The sequence below is a fragment of the Myiozetetes cayanensis genome, unplaced genomic scaffold (genome assembly GCF_022539395.1).
Source record: "Myiozetetes cayanensis isolate MyiCay16 unplaced genomic scaffold, myiCay2020 scf4, whole genome shotgun sequence".
NCBI lineage: Eukaryota > Metazoa > Chordata > Aves > Passeriformes > Tyrannidae > Myiozetetes > Myiozetetes cayanensis.
The window spans coordinates 23,996,536-24,016,501 of record NW_026087631.1 but is presented as its reverse complement, the minus strand read 5'-3'; the positions used below and the strand labels follow the sequence as shown (position 1 = coordinate 24,016,501).

Sequence of the window (19,966 nt, the reverse complement as noted above, 5' to 3'; positions counted from 1 at the left end):
TAAGAGATGGCATTGAAAATCCCGTCTCTTGTGTGTAACAGTCAAGTGAGCTCCTTGGGGCACAGATATCTCTCCTCTGCTTGGCAAGCACATGGCACATTGGGACACTCAAGGAAACAAACAAAAAATTATAACAGTTAGTGCAATCTTTTATCTCTTTAATGTAACAGAAGTCATGTTGTAGTTACACCTGTAACCAGTCCAAGTACAGGCTAGGGGATCCGAAAAATACAAATATCTTGGGTTGCTAACCTATGTGTTTAAACACTCTAAGCCCCATTTAAAGCAAAAGAAAAAAACAAAACTGGTTAAGGCAGCCACAGTGTGCTTCCAGAAGAAACAGCAGCAAATATTGATTTGTTAATTTATTCCCAAATTAAAGCTGAAATCATTACCTTTTTTTTTTTTTTTTAAAGGAAAAGAAAAGAAAGGGAGAATAAAGACCAGTGTGTCTTCCAAGAGAGAAAAAAGCATAAAGTTATTCCTCAGAAATCTACCTTCTTAGATTACTGCTTTTCAGGCCTAAACACAGAAAAATTTCCATTTTTTGCAAAATGACACTACAGTCAGTGAGCAGGCATCACTCCTCCTCCCTCAGACAGCACGTACAGTCTGCAAAGCTGCTCTTCAAACTATGTACCCAGGGCCGAGAGAGTTAATTTAAATTTGATAACAAATGGCTCTGCTTTTGAAATGAATGTAGCCTGGCAACTTCAACTGAGAACCCTGCATAGGGCCTCAATTATGTATGCAGTTTCTTTGAGAAATAGTTTCACACATCTGACCCAAGGCTCACAATACTATTGCCATGAAATAAAACTGTACATAGGAAACAGTTAATTTCTGTACAATTTTCTCATTTCTCTACTCACCCCACCCCAGGTGTACACATTAAAAGACTACACTAATTTACTTATTTTGGACTGGGTTTGCATTTCTTCTATTGTCTCATCCACTACCATCTGAATACATTTTTGTATCAGCATTTAACCTGCATGCTTGGATTTGGAATTTCCAGCCACTCTGCCTGGCTACACTGATCAAAACTGCCATGTGAAACCGAGAGACAAACAATGGGTTAAATACCCACACCATTTTATTTTATTTTTTCCCTCTCCCCCCTCAAAATGGCTGCTTTGTCTGTGTGCACACAGCAATAGCAAATGTTCCTCTGTTATTGTACAACCGATTTGATGTGTCAAGTATTCATATGCTAATGGAGTTACAGTTTCTCACTTTTTCACAGATAAATTGCAAGGACTGTTACAGACAGTGAAACACAAGAATAAACAGCTTTTATTTCAGATGTGATAAGTTACTTTCCATTCAAAAAACATGCAACACATGTTATTGACCATTATGGGTTTTATTCATTGCCTATTCGCCTTCTGTTTTTCTCTCTTAGAATGATTAGAATATATTTAGCAGATATAGCCAAACTTGATACAAATAACTTAATTTCTTTATTTTGCTTTGCACTTTCATGATGTGAAGTTAGTTTTTGCTCAGTTATCACCAGTAATGCAAGTTGTGCAATGGGCATAGTCATTGTTCCCTCTGGAGCATTCGTAATCTTTTAAAGCTTGCAATAGATGAGATTTGGAGACTGGGACATTTCCGTTCATGTGCTAACAAAATATTCTATAGTATGCATGTCCAGAACCCATTACTTAAGCATGTTACTGGTAAAGGATTCCCTATGTATAACACAAAACATGAGCAGAAGAAAATAATAGCCAACCTGTTTTGTTCTGTTGAAAGATCAATATCTATTCAAACCCCAAAAATATCAGGAGTTAAGGATGATAATTTGTGTTTTGTACCTGATGTAAAATAGGACTGTTATCAGAGGCCATATTTTATAAATATGGAAAAAGTATTTGGCACAGGTAAAATAAACATGTTTATTAAGCAAAACCTGTTTTTTAAAAGGGTGAAAATTGATTTACATTTCTAGTAATTGAAGATGTGTGGGTTTATGCAACACAGTCAAGGATTATATCTGTATATGTATTTTGAATGTGACAATTGATTTATATAATTATGTTGTTACACAGTGAAATCATAAATGTAAGGAAATTCTGAGTTAAATCTGTGAGTCCAGATGGAACCCTTAATTTAATTAGCCATTGGCAGATATCTGTTCCACCCCACTGAAGTCTATTTTAAATAAGTGCAGCCAGCCCAAGGAGAAGAGTGATGTAAGCTGAAAATAATTGCCATGTCTCGGAGCTGTGTATGTTGGGACTTTTCCTTGCCTTTGTGGAGGTAGAAGGTAAAATACCAATGCCAGCTAAATGCTCACAACATCAGGTCACTGTAGACATGCAACAAGAAAGTAGGCAGTGCAAAAAATAAGATTCTCCCACTGTGGCATCAGCTCATCTGTAACATGTCATCCTGCATATTTATGGCATACATTTAGCCAAAGACTAATTCTACATTGGATAATTTCTTTGAAATACAAAACAGTTTAAATCCTATCCATACATAACCTGTACAAGTAAGCATTTGCTGTGAGTCTGTGCAGTAAATTTATAAAATTTATTGATTTATAAAATATTATTGATTTATAAAATACATGAGCTTTCTTATCTTAAATGAGTCCCGTTAGGGTTGCATTGATCTTGGGTATCGGGTACTTCATGAAGGAAGTTGGAGTTTGGGGGTGTAGTTGGTTGGTGTGGTAATTGAAAAAGGATGTTGCATGTAATACTTCAACCAAAAACATTGTGTTCACAATCTTGCAAGCTAAAAAGTCACAAAAGAAATTATGATGAAAGCCTTTGCTGACCGGTTGACATGTAAGCCACTCCTCTTCTGCTTCATAACTAAGTGAGAATCTTCCTCGCAAGAGATCAGTGCCCATTTAGCATCCTCAAAAAGAAAATGGAAAGATGCATAGGCACATTCAGTTCTCCAAAAGTACAGACTATCAGAATTAGCTCTCCTGCTCTGTGTGCCCACACTGTCCATTTTATAAAGGCTCTGATGTCGCTGATGTCCTCCAGGTGTTATCCAAAAAGAGCCATTTTTCGAGACTTCCTTTCACAAAGCAATCGTGCTGATGCACCAGGATGTCAAACTGAAAAACTAATTAACGAGACCACCCATAATCTCCTCTGAGATGTTCTACAGGTGTCTGAAAATACAATGATCAAAGAACAAAAGAAATGTCACAATGTCAGGGCCCCACTTCTTCTGAGAGGAAGAGGGAGGAAACTGAAGAGAAAAACACATTTGCAATTTTGTTGTCTGGCCATGTTCCAGAGTAGCAGCCACGGAGCTGATCTACACTGCCCTCAGAGGGCTGATGACTCATTATTCATCCCATGCTCTTGCAGTCAAGTGTATAGCTGCTTATTAAAGAGCCTGGTTCTGCAAACAATTCTGCACTTGCTTCACTCTAAGTATGCAAGTAATCCTATTGGGGTGAGCTGTCAGCAACTAATTCTGGGAGCAATGACATTGACATCATCTGAAGACTAACGTGAAAACAAGAATCAAAATCCCGATGACTTGAAAACCTGTTTTCACCATATTTTTATCAAGTTTATTCTCAGAAGTCTTCTTTCACAAATTAATTTATTTTTTAAGCAGCTGATTTTGAAGCAATAACAGAGGTGGGAAAGGTGGGGAACACAAAATCATGTAAAAAAAAGAGCAAAGTGTTAAAATGTTCAACACACAAAAATTTATCTATTCAAAAAAGAGAAAATTCTCAGAATACAGGATAGCCAAGAGTTTTTCCCCAAGTGAGGCACAGAAAAAATTCAATTAAAATTACAAAATTTACACTAACATGAAAATTTTCATCTAAACCATGAGAAAAATACATTTTCTTTTTAATATCATACCTTCTTCCACACATCAGATAAAAAAATGATGCTTACAAAGCCAAATAAATGGGCATAATAAGAGTCAATTGGTCCTTTAAATAGCAGATACAGCTACTAAGAGTATGTATTTGGAAATGACAAAATCTACAGTGCTGTGTTGCAGCTGTGTGCAATGAGTTTCTATTGTTGGAATAGTTACAAAACAATCAGGAAAATACGCAAATCAGTTCTTCTAAAATGAGCAGAGAATTGGATGATACTGCAGTTCTAAGCATGTTGGAGGATGTTTTGGGGTTTCTGTGTCCTTGTTAGGAAGGGAAGAAAAATGCAGTAGGGATAACAAGAGTGTGGACCTTCTCCTGCACCCTAGAGAAGATGCTCAAAGGAAGCAGAGGAGTAAAACTGTGATTTACTCCACTGTGATTCAGTGTCCACTGCACAGCTTTGGGGTAACTTCTGCCTAGAAAAACCCCACTGAAGAATTTTTCTGTGCCTCTGTCTTGAAGCTACAGGAGAAGTGCACTCAATTTCATAACTATTGTAATTATAAAAGGTTGACATCCTCACAGCTGTTTTCAGCATACATGGAATCCAAGTTTACTTAGAAATGTTAAAGTTGATTGGTAGATAGATAGATAGATAGATAGATAGATAGATAGATAGAGGATGCTAATAAGACAAAAGGCGGCAAGCAGGTAAAGGAGAAGAAGATCTACACAAGGTTACAACTAGTGTAATTTAATATATTTGAGAAATTTTCTTCTTGAGCCTTACCACAGATGTTTTGTAAGCAGCCTTTTTTTTTTTTTTTTTAGATGAAATACCAAAGTCAGTTAAGTTGTAGACAAAGGACAGAAACTGATGGCCTCACATCTGCCCACCCATCAGAGGTTGCAGAAAGGTTCCACCTGCAGGTGCAAGTTCTGAAACTCCATGGAAATGGCATATTTGAGAGAAAACTAGAATAGGAGGCTCAGTTTCAGGGACTATGGAGAAGCACCACACCATAAGATACCAGGGAATGTTATGTGACAAAATTACTTCTGATCAACTGTCTCCTAATCTGATGCAAAAGGTGTATCTCTCCAGGACCTTGGAAGAATACGTGGATAACTTTTGTGACCCCAAATCTTGTTTCTTTTCCCCATAGAATAATCCACTTTCCTGGGCTCTGTCACTCCATTAAATTTCAGACATAACGTAAAATTCAAAATGTATATTACTATCTCAATTGCAATTGCATATGTGCTTATAGTTATGATTATTATTATTGACCCATAAATTTCCACAGCTTAAGTTTGGCTTGTTTCATCAGATCACACCACTACAACCTTCCAAGAATCACAGGCCATACATTTCATTTGCTCCTTCCTGTGCTGAGCTCAAGGGCCTCTCTCTTTGCCTAAACACTTAGTTATGTTTAGCTGAAGCACATCTCCTAAAAGACACCTAGTCTTCATCTGAGAGATGGAGATCCTGCAGCCTACCTTTGTAATTTTTATGATGACTGATCAGCCTCTCTGTCAAAAGATAGTGTCTAATTTCTCATATTAGTCTGTTGTTTTCAGTTTGCAGCAGGGTTCTTTTCTACTCCTGTGTTGGCTTTGCAACTCTTCTTTGAAAGAACACCACAATTAAACTAATATGGTGGTGATTTAACTCTATATAATGCTATAGCTGCATGAATAGCACCACCCTTTCCTTGCCACAGAAACACTGGAGTTCAGTATGACACTGAGATAGTTTTCTCAGTCTCTATTGGCTAGGCTCCAGTCCCATACTTTGCAGTCACTGCAACTTTCATATATCTGTATTAAAACATCAGAATAGACCCCTCTTATTAAGTGTTATACTGAACACTTTGATTGTCCTCATCAGTGTTTATTATGTCACCAGCAATTTTTGAGCTAGATTTAGCTCAGTGAAAACGTTGACAAGCACACTTCCTCTTCCCTGCATGTCACAGCAGAAAATCCTTCTTTTCATATTTGTTTTTGTTTTAGAACCACCCATTAGCCATTTACCATTTATTTATTTTGGGTTGTTAGAGGAGAGGAGAACAGCTTTTTTACATGACATAATAGTAGTATTATTATTCAGAAGTTAGGTCTGTTTGTCAAAATTAATTTCCCTAATCACCTGTGAGATGTCCTTTAATTCCCTATCAGCTAGTTCCCAAAGGAATTATTTTTTTTGCTAACTGAAGTTACTTGGCTAGAATCACTTGCCCTTTCAGAATATTGGCATAGCAGTTTTCTCCCAGTCTTCTGGCATTTCCCTGCTGTTTCAAGGTTTATTAAAAGTTGACATCAGTGATAGAGTGCTCTCCCCTGCCAAGTCTTTTAGGGCTCTTGGGTTAAATTAATCAGACCTACTGGCAGATGTTGTTTAACATCTATTAATTGACTGGAAAATACTCATTAATCTCATTAAAGAATATTCTTATGTAATAAGAACTTGTCATTTCCAAATGGAGAATAGAAATTATTTTGGCTGCTTCTGGGATGCCTATCTACTAATAGGCTTATTACAACTCTTTACTAATAGAATTCCAGAGTTTCTAGGATCTGTTTTGTTCCCAGTGCACTTTTAAAAAAAAAAAAAATCTCTACTGGTCTTTCAGATTCTTTTATCTCTTCCTTTATTTCTGTAAAGAAATAATAAATCTCTTTTCAGTATCTTAAAGTTTTCAGCTACATACACAAAAATTCTCTTTCATACTTATTGCAATTAATTTTCTTTGCTAACCCACTTCATTTTTTTTAATATGGTGCTGTCACTTCTCTGCTTAACATCCAAAAAATAGTGTTCCTGTTCTTGTGGAATCACAAATTCTTTCTGTCTTATAGATTGTAAGTAATTATAGAAACCTTAATTTTCACTTACGTCTTTAATTCTAAACATTCCTCTCCAACATATCCTTAAAGTTCTCTCTGCCCATGAGACTTTCATTTAAAGGTATGACATATATGCTGTATTTCTACTTGAACTTTTCCTCCTTTTACTCACACTGAATACAACCAAGTCTAAATCACTGATTCTTTGGCAGCAACCAATTTTAAACCTTTCTTTTGTCCATCCCACTGAGATCTAAAGTAGGGATATTTATGTTTTATCTTTGGAGACTGGCCCATGGCAAGTAGTAAAGGCATCTACATATTTTCATTTTTACAAGTAATTTTTAAACTCTCAATGAAACTTTTAATTTTATTAAGACAAAAGTATTAACTGCTTTCAGTAAAAGCAGTAATTAGTGATTGGAATGCCATGGATAATAATTGTTTTCTGGAACTACTCAGGAATCAGCTGTAATTGTTACATAACAACTAAAGAAGGTAGAACATGCAAGAAAATATTTTAAGATCATTAAATTTTAGCTATAACTTCTAATAGCCATTACATAAAAATGCCATAAATTCTTTTTTTTCTTTCATTTAATTTTATAAGATGGAATTAATAGCTTCACATTTTCTTAACTTTTTGTTTTTTCTTTTAATTTCATATTTTCTATTGAAATGCAATTACACTCTGTCCATGAGCTTTCAGTTCTGGGCTTTCAAATTCCTACTTCATTACAATTAGCACCTTATTTCAAAATATACAAGTTATCTCCCTGAGTAAGCACTTTATTTGCAAATACAGTAATTAGTCTCTATCTGAAATCTTTTTGCTACTTAACATTGAAGCACATTTTTGTTGACTGTTGGGACTGCCTTTGAAAAGCAACAGTTCAATAGGCTATATTGAACCTGAATAAGTGACTGTGAGGTTTCTTCAGGATCAATTCCCTATGTGTTAGTTTGGTGAGTTATTTATCTCTCACAATATACTAATGTACAAGGAAATGAGGCAAAGTGATCTGTGTTCATGTACCCACACTCTGTCCTCAGTGTCAATAATTATGTCATTATAAGTAAGGTCTCAGCTAGAAGGAAACAAGTTGTGAGCAAAGTATATTGAGAAAATGTTAATGGACTGCAGCCATCAGGCCTACACTCTTCTTTCAAAAAAGTGCAAGTTCTGGGTGTTAATCACAAAACAAGAGAAACTTAACTTGGAGTAGGAATTTCTACTAATGCAAAATAGAAAAAAGTAAAAAGACAAGAAAGAGATACACAGGTGTTGACGACTTTAGAGATTCTTTCAGCTGAATAAAGGCCTTATAACACAAACACCTCATAAAAAAAACCCCAAAGTTTTAGGCTAACTAGTGTGACAGTTAGCCAAGTGTGACAGAAATGAAAAGAAGACATTAAAATGAAAAATGAGAAATGCTGAATCTCTGTGTCTCCCCATGAGAAATAATTCTCCTTGAAATAGAACTGCTGTTAACATCTTCCCTACTGCCCTGTAGCATCTAAAGATGCTACCTGAACAATAGCTAAGCCCTGTTAGATTACTTGTGTTTGCCTTTAATTTTGTAAGCTAAGATTTTTGTCATACTTTCAAATTAAAAAAAAAAAAAAAAATTACATTGCTTTCATGAAGGTCGGATAAGAAAGGAGCAAACTCATGATCCTAGACTCCTAATACTACTTTTCCCTTTACTAAACTCTCCTTTTCAGTATTTTGCTAGAAGAATATGAAACCATCCATTTAATATTTACAAATTATTGGCAAAATGAGAAGTTTGGTGTTTCCTAGTAAAAATATAAACAATCTTAAGTCATGCCCCTTCATTTCTTCTCATGAGCATTCACACAATTTGGCATTAGGCATTTAATTTAATTAATTGCCAAAATGGGCAATTCCTATTCAAACAAAACTACAACCAGGAGCCAAGCCAGTGGCTAAGAAACAATATCCACTGAGACTAAAAGATTGGACAAGGGAATTGAACCCATAACAGAGAAATTTTTAGAATTAGGATTATTAATAGAATGTGAATCAGACGATCTTACCTTTTAAAAAAAAATAGTTCCACAATATTTGGAAATCAATTATCTAAAGAATTGGAGCAATGGGAATGGCCACAGGGAGAGGGCGTTCTTCTACAATATGTAAATAATTTACTCATAGCAACTGAAACTGAGGAAAAATGTATAGAATGGACAATTGCATTGTTGAATTTACTGAAATTAAACGGATATCGAGTTTCTCAACAGAAGGCCCAATTGGTGCAAGAAAAAGTGACATACCTGGGATATGAGATCTCTGGAAGGCAACGATCTCTGGGAACGGAAAGGAAAGAAGCCATCTGCCAGATGCCCAGACCGGAAACAGTGAGAGATCTCCGTGCCTTTCTAGGTATGACAGGCTGGTGTCATTTATGGATATACCAGTATGGTATACTTGCAAAGCCCCTATATGAACTGCTAAAAAAACCAAAAGTGTTCTACTCTGGACACCGGAGGCAGAAGCAGCCTTTAAAAGACTGAAACAAGAATTGATGAAGGCCCCAGCACTGGGCCTGCCAGATGTAACAAAACCATTCTGGCTGTTCTCACATGAACGACAGGGAATGGCCTTGGGTGTCCTGGCTCAAAAACTCGGACCCCACAAAAGGGCCATAGCCTACTTCTCTAAACACTTCCTGGAAAGTGCTCGTATTGTAAATATTGATAGATTGCTTTTCAACCAATTATTAGAGTTTTGTTAGAAGTGATGAACTAATAAAAATGTGTATGTAGCATATTTGTATGGGAAGCTTAATAGCTTTTTTAGTTACTACAGGTTAAACAGTACTATATTTTGAAATTTGCTTAATTTAGCTCATTGATTATTCTTATAGTGTGCTTTACTGTGTTACTTCTTTAAAAAGAAAAACAGCCTCCCCCTTGATGATTTCCAGTTTTATCTTCTTTTGCTTAGCAGTTGCTGCTGCTGTTGTAGAACACATCTGTCCCAGGAAGAGGCTGTTTGAGATCATGCTCAAATAAATGGAACATGGGGCTCTGGAAAATGCATCTTGCAACAGCAAATGTATCTGCCAGGTCACCGCTCAGCAAAGTCCTTATTTATTTGTATTTACTCGATACAGATAACATTTTTGTATAAGATGTCTCAATGTTTGCTGTTTATAATATGAAAAGCTTTCGACAAACACATCTGTCCTGTCACATCATCAAGTTGCTCTCCCCTCAGCCAAAAACAATGATGATATTTCCAGCTTAAATGTCACGTAGCTGCTAGTTTCACCCTGGGAGGAAACAGACATTGCAATGTGCAGTTAATACTGTTGACATGAAAAGGGCTATAATCAAGGAAAAGAATCAGCATTCCATTGAACTTATTTTAGAAGCTCATTCCTTTTATAGTGGTGTTGCAAGAGCTCTGGTATAGAAAACACATCCAAGACAACATGAATATTTCACTTTACGTTGTAAAATTTAAAATGTAAAATTTTGAGGAAGAAAACCAAAGCCGTTTTTTTCTCCAAATCTTCTCTTTATGAAGCTTAAGTTTATAGTATTTCCTGCATTCTATTCATACCTGATTTTTATTATATGTGTGTTTATATCCATTTCTCTGTTCTTGTTCATGCTTACAAGCAGAGTCAATGTACAACAGGCTGCAAAAAACCCATGTAAGAATAGTTAGTATAATGTAATCTCTGAGTGTGATATCATAACTATGGGTATTAAAACATTTATGAAGTGGAGGTCATTGTTTATCTATCTATAATTTTCTGACCCAAATGGTTTGCAGACACAGTGCTGTAGAGGAAGGGGAAGGAAGGAAAGAAGGAAAATAATGTAATTTTGCTATATTTGTCTTGATCTGCTCTTATTTTTCTTATATGTATGATATGTATGTTTTCCTAATTATAGAATATACAACTCAGCTCAAATTCTGGATGGAAAAATTATTTCTTATTTTTGTATAGTTGCATTTCCTAGTGCCCATATAGTGACATTTAATGTAAGAGGTCTGCAGCCAAGATCAAAATGTTAAGGAACTGAGGAGGGACCAGAAAGGTAGATGGAAAAAATCCTTTCCAGTGACATGTCTCATCCCCACTATGTAGAGTTTTCAACCTCTGAAAAAGAAGAATGATCACATACAGTGCAAGGAAATTACACTGGATGCATGGAGAAAAAATAAAGAGGAGATTTCGAGCACTTTCATCTTTATTAAGACCCACCTCCATCATAAAGGAATCAGGAAAACAAGCAAAAAAGGGAATAAAGAAGTTTCACAGAGGGTGTGTATATCTTTTCAGTCTTATTTCTTCAACGTTCAAAGTGTTCTCAGAAAACCATATAATTTTGGTTCTTCATGTATCTATAAAATTACATATTTTTCTTTAAAAAATCCTTCTGAAGCTGAATCTTCCTTTTCATTGGAAATCTCAGTCCTACTGCTCACTATGCAATTGTCATGATTAACTAACGGAAGGAATTATCTGGAAAAACGGAGTGATTCTTTGCTTCTGCTGGCAGCACACCTTTGTTATAGGCAATCTTGATTTTATCTTTCTAAAAAAAAAAAATCACATATTCCCACCACAGAAAATCTAGAAATGAAGCTGCTGAGCCTACCCTGGTCATATGCACATATCATACAAACATGGATCAGATTTGATGTGCTAAACTTCTCTGCAGTTACATTTTATTTGCCTTTAAATCCCTTCCTTATCCACCTGGTATATGTATGATATCAAGTTAATATAGAAACTTACGTTGCAATCTCTGCTATTTAGTATATCTATGCAAAAAAAAAAAAAAAAAAAAAAAAAGGTAATTCATCACAAGTCTAACAAGAGACCTGCCCCTTAAAAAGCTGTGTTTCTCAAGTAAAGCTCTGTTGATCCCTGGTATTTTGTGAGAATGCACTACTCCTTTCAACTGGTATTGGACAAAAGTATTTAAAGTATATTTTACACTTTTGTGGGGCAAAAGAGATAATTATTTCCTTCCAAGAAAATTCATAATTACTGCATATTTCCTCTGTCTCATACTTCACTTTATTCTCTGGCCAATATACCCCTCTTGCTGGATTGTATTTCAGAGATTTCTTTCCTTCCCTGTGTAGCAATATCACTTTGCTCTGAGAGTTCAATGGTAATGGAAAAGCTGCCTCCTGAAGTGAAAGGAGAGGTGTAGGCGTGCTGTGGGTGGGGATGACACGTATTCCCCAGAACTTCTGGACTGCATCTGGAGCTAAATGGCCCTTATTGTTTTCTTCAGTGTGGCCGTTATTAACTCTCTCCAGCAACCTGACACTACTGTAAGTGCAATTATACCATGGAAGTAGGATTTATCCCCTGGTCTATATGTGACCAGGGAACACAACACAGGGAACTCTGTACAGCACTTGATCTGTGGTTTAGCCAGAGATTACAATGTGTAATCTGTCTGTATTGATCATATTCATAAACATTTTAACTAGAGTCTAATTTGTGATGTGTCTGACTGACTCTTATAATTTGGCTGGTGTTGGACAATATTTCAGGGACTATTAAGGAGACCTCAATTATGGAAACCAATTGATTTTGTGAAAAGAAGTAATTTGATCAAAATTTGGTCAAAAAAGACAAAAAAAATATTGAGAGTTTCTAGTCTTTATGGCTGCAAGGAAAAGGTAGATAATGTGATTTGGATAGAGACTAATGACTTGAACTTCGGACAGAAAATAAATTAAATTACTTTTTTAGTTCTAAAATAATCTTTGAAATAAGAGCTGATATTGAGAATTTAATGGGGAGATAAGTTCTGAATTTCAAGGTATCTACTAGCATTATTGGCATATTTTCTCCGCTCTACACTTTCTCAGAGACTACAGGAGGATTTTCAGAGTCTGATGTAGACTTTCAAGAAAAACTTCTCCAGTCAGTGGGGAAAGAAGACAGTTTTAAAAAGGTGTCCTTGGTTTAAGGACCTTTCACATCCAGGGGACAACAGACATCACAAAAACTCACCAAACCAAAACAAAAAAACCCCTCAGCAAATAAAAAATCAAAACACAAGTCCCACACCCCCAAAGTTGTCAGTCTGAAACCTTCATTCTTATTGCTCCACGAACCCTTCAAAATTAAATTTTGGGACAAAGGAGGGGGAAACCCCAATATTTCAAACGGGATTTATTTGTTTTAAAGCAGTTTTATGCACACACTGCCATGGATGAAGCAGCAGAAGACAGAAATATCTTTATGGCCTCCAAGGAGAACATGGGTGTTAAGAATTCAGCATGAAGTCCCATAGGACTGGATCCCCTCTGCCTGATGGCCTGGCTTGACCCACAGGCTTGCCATGGTCATGCTGTTGTTGAGGAGAGCTAGCCAGGACCAACCATGAGCAGACTTCATGACACAGTTAGGCCTAGGTTTCTCAGTCTTTAAGGGGAAACTGAATTTCATCATTCAGTGACAGTACAAGATCAAAGAAGAATCATGACATAGCTCATCGGAGAGCTGAGATGGCTCTTCACAGAAGGTAAGAGAGACCATGATTTTTATCTCCTTGGTCTCAGTACTGATGGTCCTCAAAGACCAGATCAGAGCAGTGGACATCCTGGCACAAGCAAAGCAAGCAGAGGCCAACAGCTACTTCCTGCTCCAGCAGCCTCCTGCCCCGTTTCTCCTGTAGTTACTGCTGGTTGATCACATCGGTGTTGTTCTCAGAGATCTTCAGTAGATTTTCAGAAACTTCAGAGCAGCAGACAAGCTTGGGTAGGTAACCAGAAACTTCTCAGATTTTCATGTCCAGAAACTATTCAACCTTCTAGGAAATTAGTATCTCCTGTCTCCAGACAGCATTCTGCCTGGATAGTGCATAAGTATAAATGCTTTTATGAATATTTTCCTTTCCTCTGCTGATGGTAGATCTGATCTGAAGATTGAGGTTGACAGTGTGTAGATCAAAGGAGTCTGACCATTTGTTCTGCTGCACAATCCCTGAAGCTTATGCAACCAGAGCTACAAAGATTTAAAGCTAACAAGAAGGGACAACAAAAAAGAAACTAAAAAATTGTTGTGAAGGAAAACATGGTCCTTATGGTGCTCTAGGGAGGTTCTCTACCGCTCAGGTTCAAAACTTAATGAAATCAAGTGAAAATATATTTTCATTGATTCTGGTGGGACTGGGATCATTATCAACTGGTTTAAGGCAGCTTGAAGAGGAGATGGAATAATATATGTACATAACAGATATAACTAACATAGTTGCAGTACATAAGAGACATTCAGTATAGAATGCATACATATATTGAAATGTTATCCCTATCAGGGAGTACAATTACAATAACAAGTGACCTTGTGTTCCTTAAAAAAAAATTGCAGAAAAACATCTTGATTTAACGATGTTTATGCTACTCTGTAACAGAAAAGAATAAAACAAAACATATAACAAAACCACACTTGTACCTTGAGAGTAACATATGAACACAAGTGTTGCTACACCATTAGTATCATTTACCTTCAGATTTCTTGCTATAATACAACAAAAAAAGACTCTCTAATTCCTTCTTGACTGATATCATTCAGACTGAGTGCTATAAAGCCAATTTGTACATACATAAACCTATATAAAATCATGTTCAGGTCTTCATAAAATTCTGCTCATTGACTACAGCAATGCTGTACAAAGTAATGGAGGGTAAAGCAATATGTAAGGGCTTAGGACTAAACTGACTGATTACATTGGATTTGCGTGGCCAGGTTTTGGTAGTAGAGGAGACTACAGGGGGGTTTCTGTGAGAAGCTACCAGAAACTTTCCCTCTATCTGATGGAGCCAATGCCAGCCAGCTCCAGGATGGACCCACTGCCGTCCAAGGCCAAGACAATCAGAGATGGTAGTATTGCCTCTTTGATAACATATTTAAGAAGGAAAAAGGAAAAAAAAGTGTAGGTATAATTGCACTCAGAGAACAGCAGAGTGAGAGGAACAATGCTGCAGACACCAAGGAGGAGGAGGGGAAGGAGGTGCTCCAGGCATCAGAGATTAGGTTCCCTTGCAACCCATGGTGCAGCCCATGGTGGGGCAGCTGTGACCCTGCAGCCCATTGAGGTCAACAGGGATGCAGAGATCCACTTGCATCCTCATGGAGAAGATACTCACTGGAGCAGGTGGATGCTTGAAAGAAGTCTGCAAATGCCTGGGAAGCACAGGCTGGAACAGGTTCCTGGCAGGGACCTGCAGACCTGTGGAGAGAGGAGCTCACACTGGAGCAGGTTTGCTGGTAGGACTTGTGACCCTATAGGGGACTCACATTGGAGCAACCCATTCTTTAAGAACTGCACGCCATATGAAAGGCACCCATCCTGGTTCATGAACTGAAGCCATGAGAAGGACTCACGGTGAAGAAATTTGTGGACAACTGTCTCCCACAGAAGGTACCCCACACAGGAGCAGGGGAAGAACTCCTCTCTGTGAGCAGCAGCAGAAACAACCTGTGATGAACTGACTGTAACCCCCATTCCCATGTCCTTGTGCCGCTGAGCAGAAGGAGGTAGAGCCTGGGAAGGAGGGAGGCATGGGATAAAGCTGTTTTTAAGGTTTGTTTTACTTCTCATTATCCTGTTCTGATTTTTATTAGTAATAAATGTAATTAATATCACCAAGTCAAGTTTGTTTTACTCATGATAGTAATCTATGATCTCTCCCTGCCCTTATCTCATCCCGTGAATCTTTTGTTATGTTTTCTCTCCTCTGTACATTTGTGGAAAGGAGCGATAGAATGTCTTTGGTGAGTACCTGGCATCCAGCCAGGGTCCACCCACTACACCAATGCAATTACACCCTCTCAAAACAAAATCTCGACATGTGACTTCTGCCTTGCATTAGATTTCAAAAGGTCTGACTTTCAGTGAAAGATATTAAACATGAAACTACCTCCAGATTTAGCTTAATTCCTATGTAGGAAGTTAGATATCTCAAAAACCTACACCCAGATTACTTCCTTAGTTCATAAATTAAGGTAATGCCTTTCCTTTGGCCTTAATTTATCTGTGATTTAAAAAGGAGCTTTGCACTGAAACACAGAGTATCAAATATTTTAGTTAAGCATCTGGTTACATTCTTAACAATAAAGAGTATTGAAGCTAGTTCTCAACACAGACATGGTCTAATCACCTTCCCCTCCTTCCCTTTATAAAAATCTAAAGAACAGTAAACATTTGGAAAAATTAAGAACAGTAAAAAAAATGAAGAGAAGGAGAGGAAGCAACTAAAGAAATATATTTCATGCAATTAACAAAGGTATCCTCCTGAGATGTTTTTAGCTAAAAATAAATTTTTCCTCTGTTGAATACTGCTTTTATTTTTGACAGAACAGTTCAAAAGAAAATTGTACTCAATCTCACTCATCTGAAAATGTTATCTGACTAGAAAGTTTAGAAAATAAGCTACTTTTTCTTGTGCATGATCACTCTTAACACCTCTAAACCAAATACTTTTTCAATTCACATGAACTGTGACAAGCAGAAAAAAAACATAAACTAGTTATAAGATTATAAGAATCACAAAGAATAGCCCATTCACATGAACTTCAATTAAAAGCTGATTTGAATAGAACGGAAAATTGTAGTATTAATGTATTTTACATCATGGAGAAATGCTGTTATATCAGGAAACAAAAGCTGTAGTTTACACCAAATAAACAGTTAACTTTAATTGTAAAAGTTTAATATTCCATCAAAAGAGAAACAAATCTATCAATTTTAAAACTAAAAACTTCACATTGAAGCAGTTCTGTTAGAAGAGCTACAGAGCCCTTACTTTTATGCCCTGGCATGTATAGATTACCTTGCAGCAAAACAACAAAATGTGTTGTCTGCCATTTAGGTGATACTTCAATTGCTTTCTCTTTATTTTAACAATTACTTGGTTGATGGAGAAGGAAAAGTTTAAAATACTCTGTTCTACATAGCTCAAAGAGTTATTGCAAGTTAAACATTATTTGAAGAAGGTATCTTATCAGAAGATTTCAAGATTTTTCTGGTTTTCCCTTTGCTATATTTCCATGGTTAAACACAAACAAATAGGGGAAATGTCAAAATGTAGGCAGTTTTATGAGATATAAGAATAGTATCAGGTACAGTTGTATTACATTCATTGGTGTAAGTTTAACAGGACTTCTGATAAAAGTTTGTCTTTTCAAAGATTCTTAGTTCAGAAAAACTAGTGGATTTATAACATACGGTCTTGGGCATGAGACATTAGAGCACCTTCATAGTTTGTAGCAATATTACCTACATATTGAAAGTTTGATTTCTTTTTGATAGATTGACACTGATACTCTGTTTTTATATTATTCTCAGTGTTTCACAGAATTTTGGAGCTGTGAAACAATAAGCAACTAGAATCACTGCATCGGAGCATAAGTTTTTCACATCCAACAGCTAAGATGGCTCAGGCATGTCTTCAAGATTTATTTTCCAATTAGAAATGCAAACAAAGAAGCACAGGAACTCTACAGGAAATGTTTCATTTTCATAACCCTTTGTCCAGTCCCATCCCAATTTACATTGCTGTGTTGGTTTACGTCTTGAATCATATCCATGAACCAACACTTAACAGATTTGAGAAAGTTTTGTTTTGTCGTACTTAAAAGCTTTTTTTTCCGTTTTCTACTGATTTGTTTTATTTCCCTGTCACACCATTCTGTGTATTTCAAGTTCATTCCTGGCTCATTGAGACAAATGGTAGAGGTCAATCACGTGGTGGCTGTTGCACAGTAGTTCCCTTATTTCTCTCACTGTTTGAACTAGGCTGGCTCAAAGAGAAGCTCACCTCAGTTCTTCAGAAAAAGGGAAGTTGTAGTTCATCTGAATTTTTTAATATAACCACATCTCCTCCTTGCTTTTCATTCTAGTCCATCTTAAAAGCACTTACTCTGCAGTTTCTACAAGGGAAGATGAAAATAATCATCTTCCCTCATGCCAAATTTATTCCTATTTTTGAGTTATTTTCCACGACAGTATGCTATAATTTTATTGTTACTGATAACAGTTAATAGAAAGGATTTTTTGTGTGCATTGTAGATCAATAAGCCTGTTGTCAGTTCTAAGTGAGCAAACAAAAAATTACGTGAATGTGGGAAAATAAGTCTTCAAGGACCTCTGTTCCCTAAACCAAATTCCCCCTTGAGGCAAACCAGTCCTCATCCAAGTGACTGGTAGTTTTTTATTTTACAGAGATCCTGTAAAACATCCTGTACAAATAAGGAGCACTTTCATCCTTCTTGTTTTCTTCAGTCATAGGTTTATTTATGTTTTATATTTGTCATGACATAAGTTTCCTTAATCATTTTTCCAGGTGAGATTCTTTGTGGTATTTCATGGCTGGATTGCTGAAACCTTTTGAGTCAAGGACTGCTCAAGTCCAATCTGGACTCTGAAGGAGTGTTGTCATCCTCAGCAGGCTGGATAAATACAACCATTTGCCCTTTCTTGTTCATAGCAGTGGTTGGATAGGGAGGGATCATGACCAGACCCAGTGCACTGGTTCCTATAGGACAGATAGAGGTCATTGAGATCATCTTCAGGCTGATCTAAGTTATATCAAAAGCTATTTGAACCCCCAGACAGTTTGTAACTGAGGGTGTGCCAGGTTGCCTCATCTTTCACTCCAGATTTGCACTTGTTCTAGTTATGGAGATCAGACACAATTGTTTTGTTTAAAGAAAAGCTGAAATAGGAAGTGCCATTCAAAAGTATGGCTTTGAAAGGACCACTGTGCTGGTGGTAAACCAGCACTACTCAACGAATTAGGAAAAAGGATTGGAGGCATAAAGCCTACTCCAGGACAGGGAGAGGAAGACCATTAGCATTTGAATGTCTTTTAAGTCTTTCTTCTTTCTTCTTCATTTTTTTCCTGAGCTAACAGTCAGCCTGCCAGAGATGTTCATCCCAGAGGGGGTCAAGGGGATTAGGTATTGAAGTGCTCTGTACCAAAGTGAGAACCCTGTCCAGGAAAGGAGTATGAGAAGTTGTCACCAACAGCTCAGATAGTCCTCCAGAAGCTCCACGCATCTGCTCCAACAACTGCTGCCCAGCCTCTTCTCCACTGAGAGCACATCGTGTGCCTGAAGATGAGAGAAGGATAAAGGCACAAAACTGTGAGGTTTTGGTACAGTAAAGAGTTTACTAAAGGAAACAAGGGCATAGGGAAGAACATGACTGGGCATGATAGAAAAAGAAAGGAGAACCGTCCATGGCAGTGGGGTTGGAACTAGGTGATCTTTAAGGTTCCTTCATATCCAAACCATTCTATGATTCTATGATTTTATGATTATAATAGTGTTAAATCCTCCAGTGAAGTCAAACAACAGAAAGAAACAAAGCTGCAGAAAAGTCAGGAAAGACTGTAAAATCAGCACTTGAACAGAGAACTGCAGTACAGTTATTCAATTAATACAAGAAACATAACATTTGAAGATATACAGAAGAGGGAAATCACTTGGTCTTTGGCCTTTTTAAGTCAGTGGCAAAAAGAACATCAGAAGATGAGACTTCAGAGATGGAGGATAGTGTTTGTGGTCTTATAGGAGGCAAATACTAATAATGAAAGAAAGATTAAGAGTTTACATTATATAAAAAACCCTGTAACTGTAGACAAGAATCCCAGTGGTAGTAACACTGTCAGAATTAAAGAGCAGACACACTGCTCTTTAAAGAGGGTGTGATAGGGGGTTTTTAGAATCAAAATTGAGGTACAGTAAAAGACATGTAGTTACACCAATGATAATGGAATACAATCAAAACAATTAAAATTCAGTTTTTACAAAATTATATTGTTTGATTGCTTCTGCAATAAACATTTTAATCAAAGTCATTTATTTATGTTAACTGAAGTTAACAGCATCTTGTTCTTAATTAACCAACAGACAGTTGAGACAACCAGGTTGTCAGAGCTACTTAGGAGGCAGAGGGATCTTGAGGTAAGAGTGGAGAATGGCTGGCTGAAGAACCAAGCACACTGATCTGGAACCCTCAGTTTTTTTAAAAACTGCCAAACTGGTTACCCTTGTTAAATGAAGATAATTTAAAAATATATGGGTTTGTTTTGAAATTCTAAATGTATGTTAATTTTTAACATAGCCTTTAAAATTAACCTTATTCTAAGATTTTAACCCAATGCTACACTAGGATCTAGTATGAGATGCAGAATAATAGAGAAGTCTAGGTTAGAAGAGACCTCTAGTCATCTGGTCCAACGTCCTAGGCTTTCCACTGGGTTATCCAGGG

General features: G+C 36.8%; 1 protein-coding gene and 1 long non-coding RNA gene across 19 annotated transcripts in view; one reads left to right on the top strand and one right to left on the bottom strand.

Moving 5' to 3' along the window:
• LOC126646879 (uncharacterized) overlaps positions 1-11,127 on the top strand; it is a 35,510-nt gene extending 24,383 nt beyond the window's left edge. For 2 of the 4 annotated variants that reach the window (XR_007630427.1, XM_050328567.1), the window contains 2 exons: positions 8,945-9,086; positions 9,651-11,127. Coding sequence is in view for 3 of the 4 variants with exons in the window: in XM_050328567.1 (XP_050184524.1) it covers positions 8,945-9,086; positions 9,651-9,718 (210 nt within the window). In the remaining variant the exon portion in view is untranslated. Of the gene's footprint in view, positions 1-8,944; positions 9,508-9,650 lie in introns of those variants that run through there. The other 2 variants (XM_050328568.1, XM_050328566.1) reach the window with 2 other exon arrangements.
• Positions 1-19,966, bottom strand: part of LOC126646882 (uncharacterized) — a 120,198-nt gene that overhangs the window by 10,403 nt on the left and 89,829 nt on the right. The window contains exon 7 of one of the 15 annotated variants that reach the window (XR_007630443.1): positions 17,511-18,804. The exons of the other annotated variants lie outside the window; for them this stretch is intronic. This is a non-coding gene — a long non-coding RNA (uncharacterized LOC126646882). The remainder of the gene's footprint in view (positions 1-17,510; positions 18,805-19,966) is intronic. 15 annotated transcript variants of the gene reach the window in all.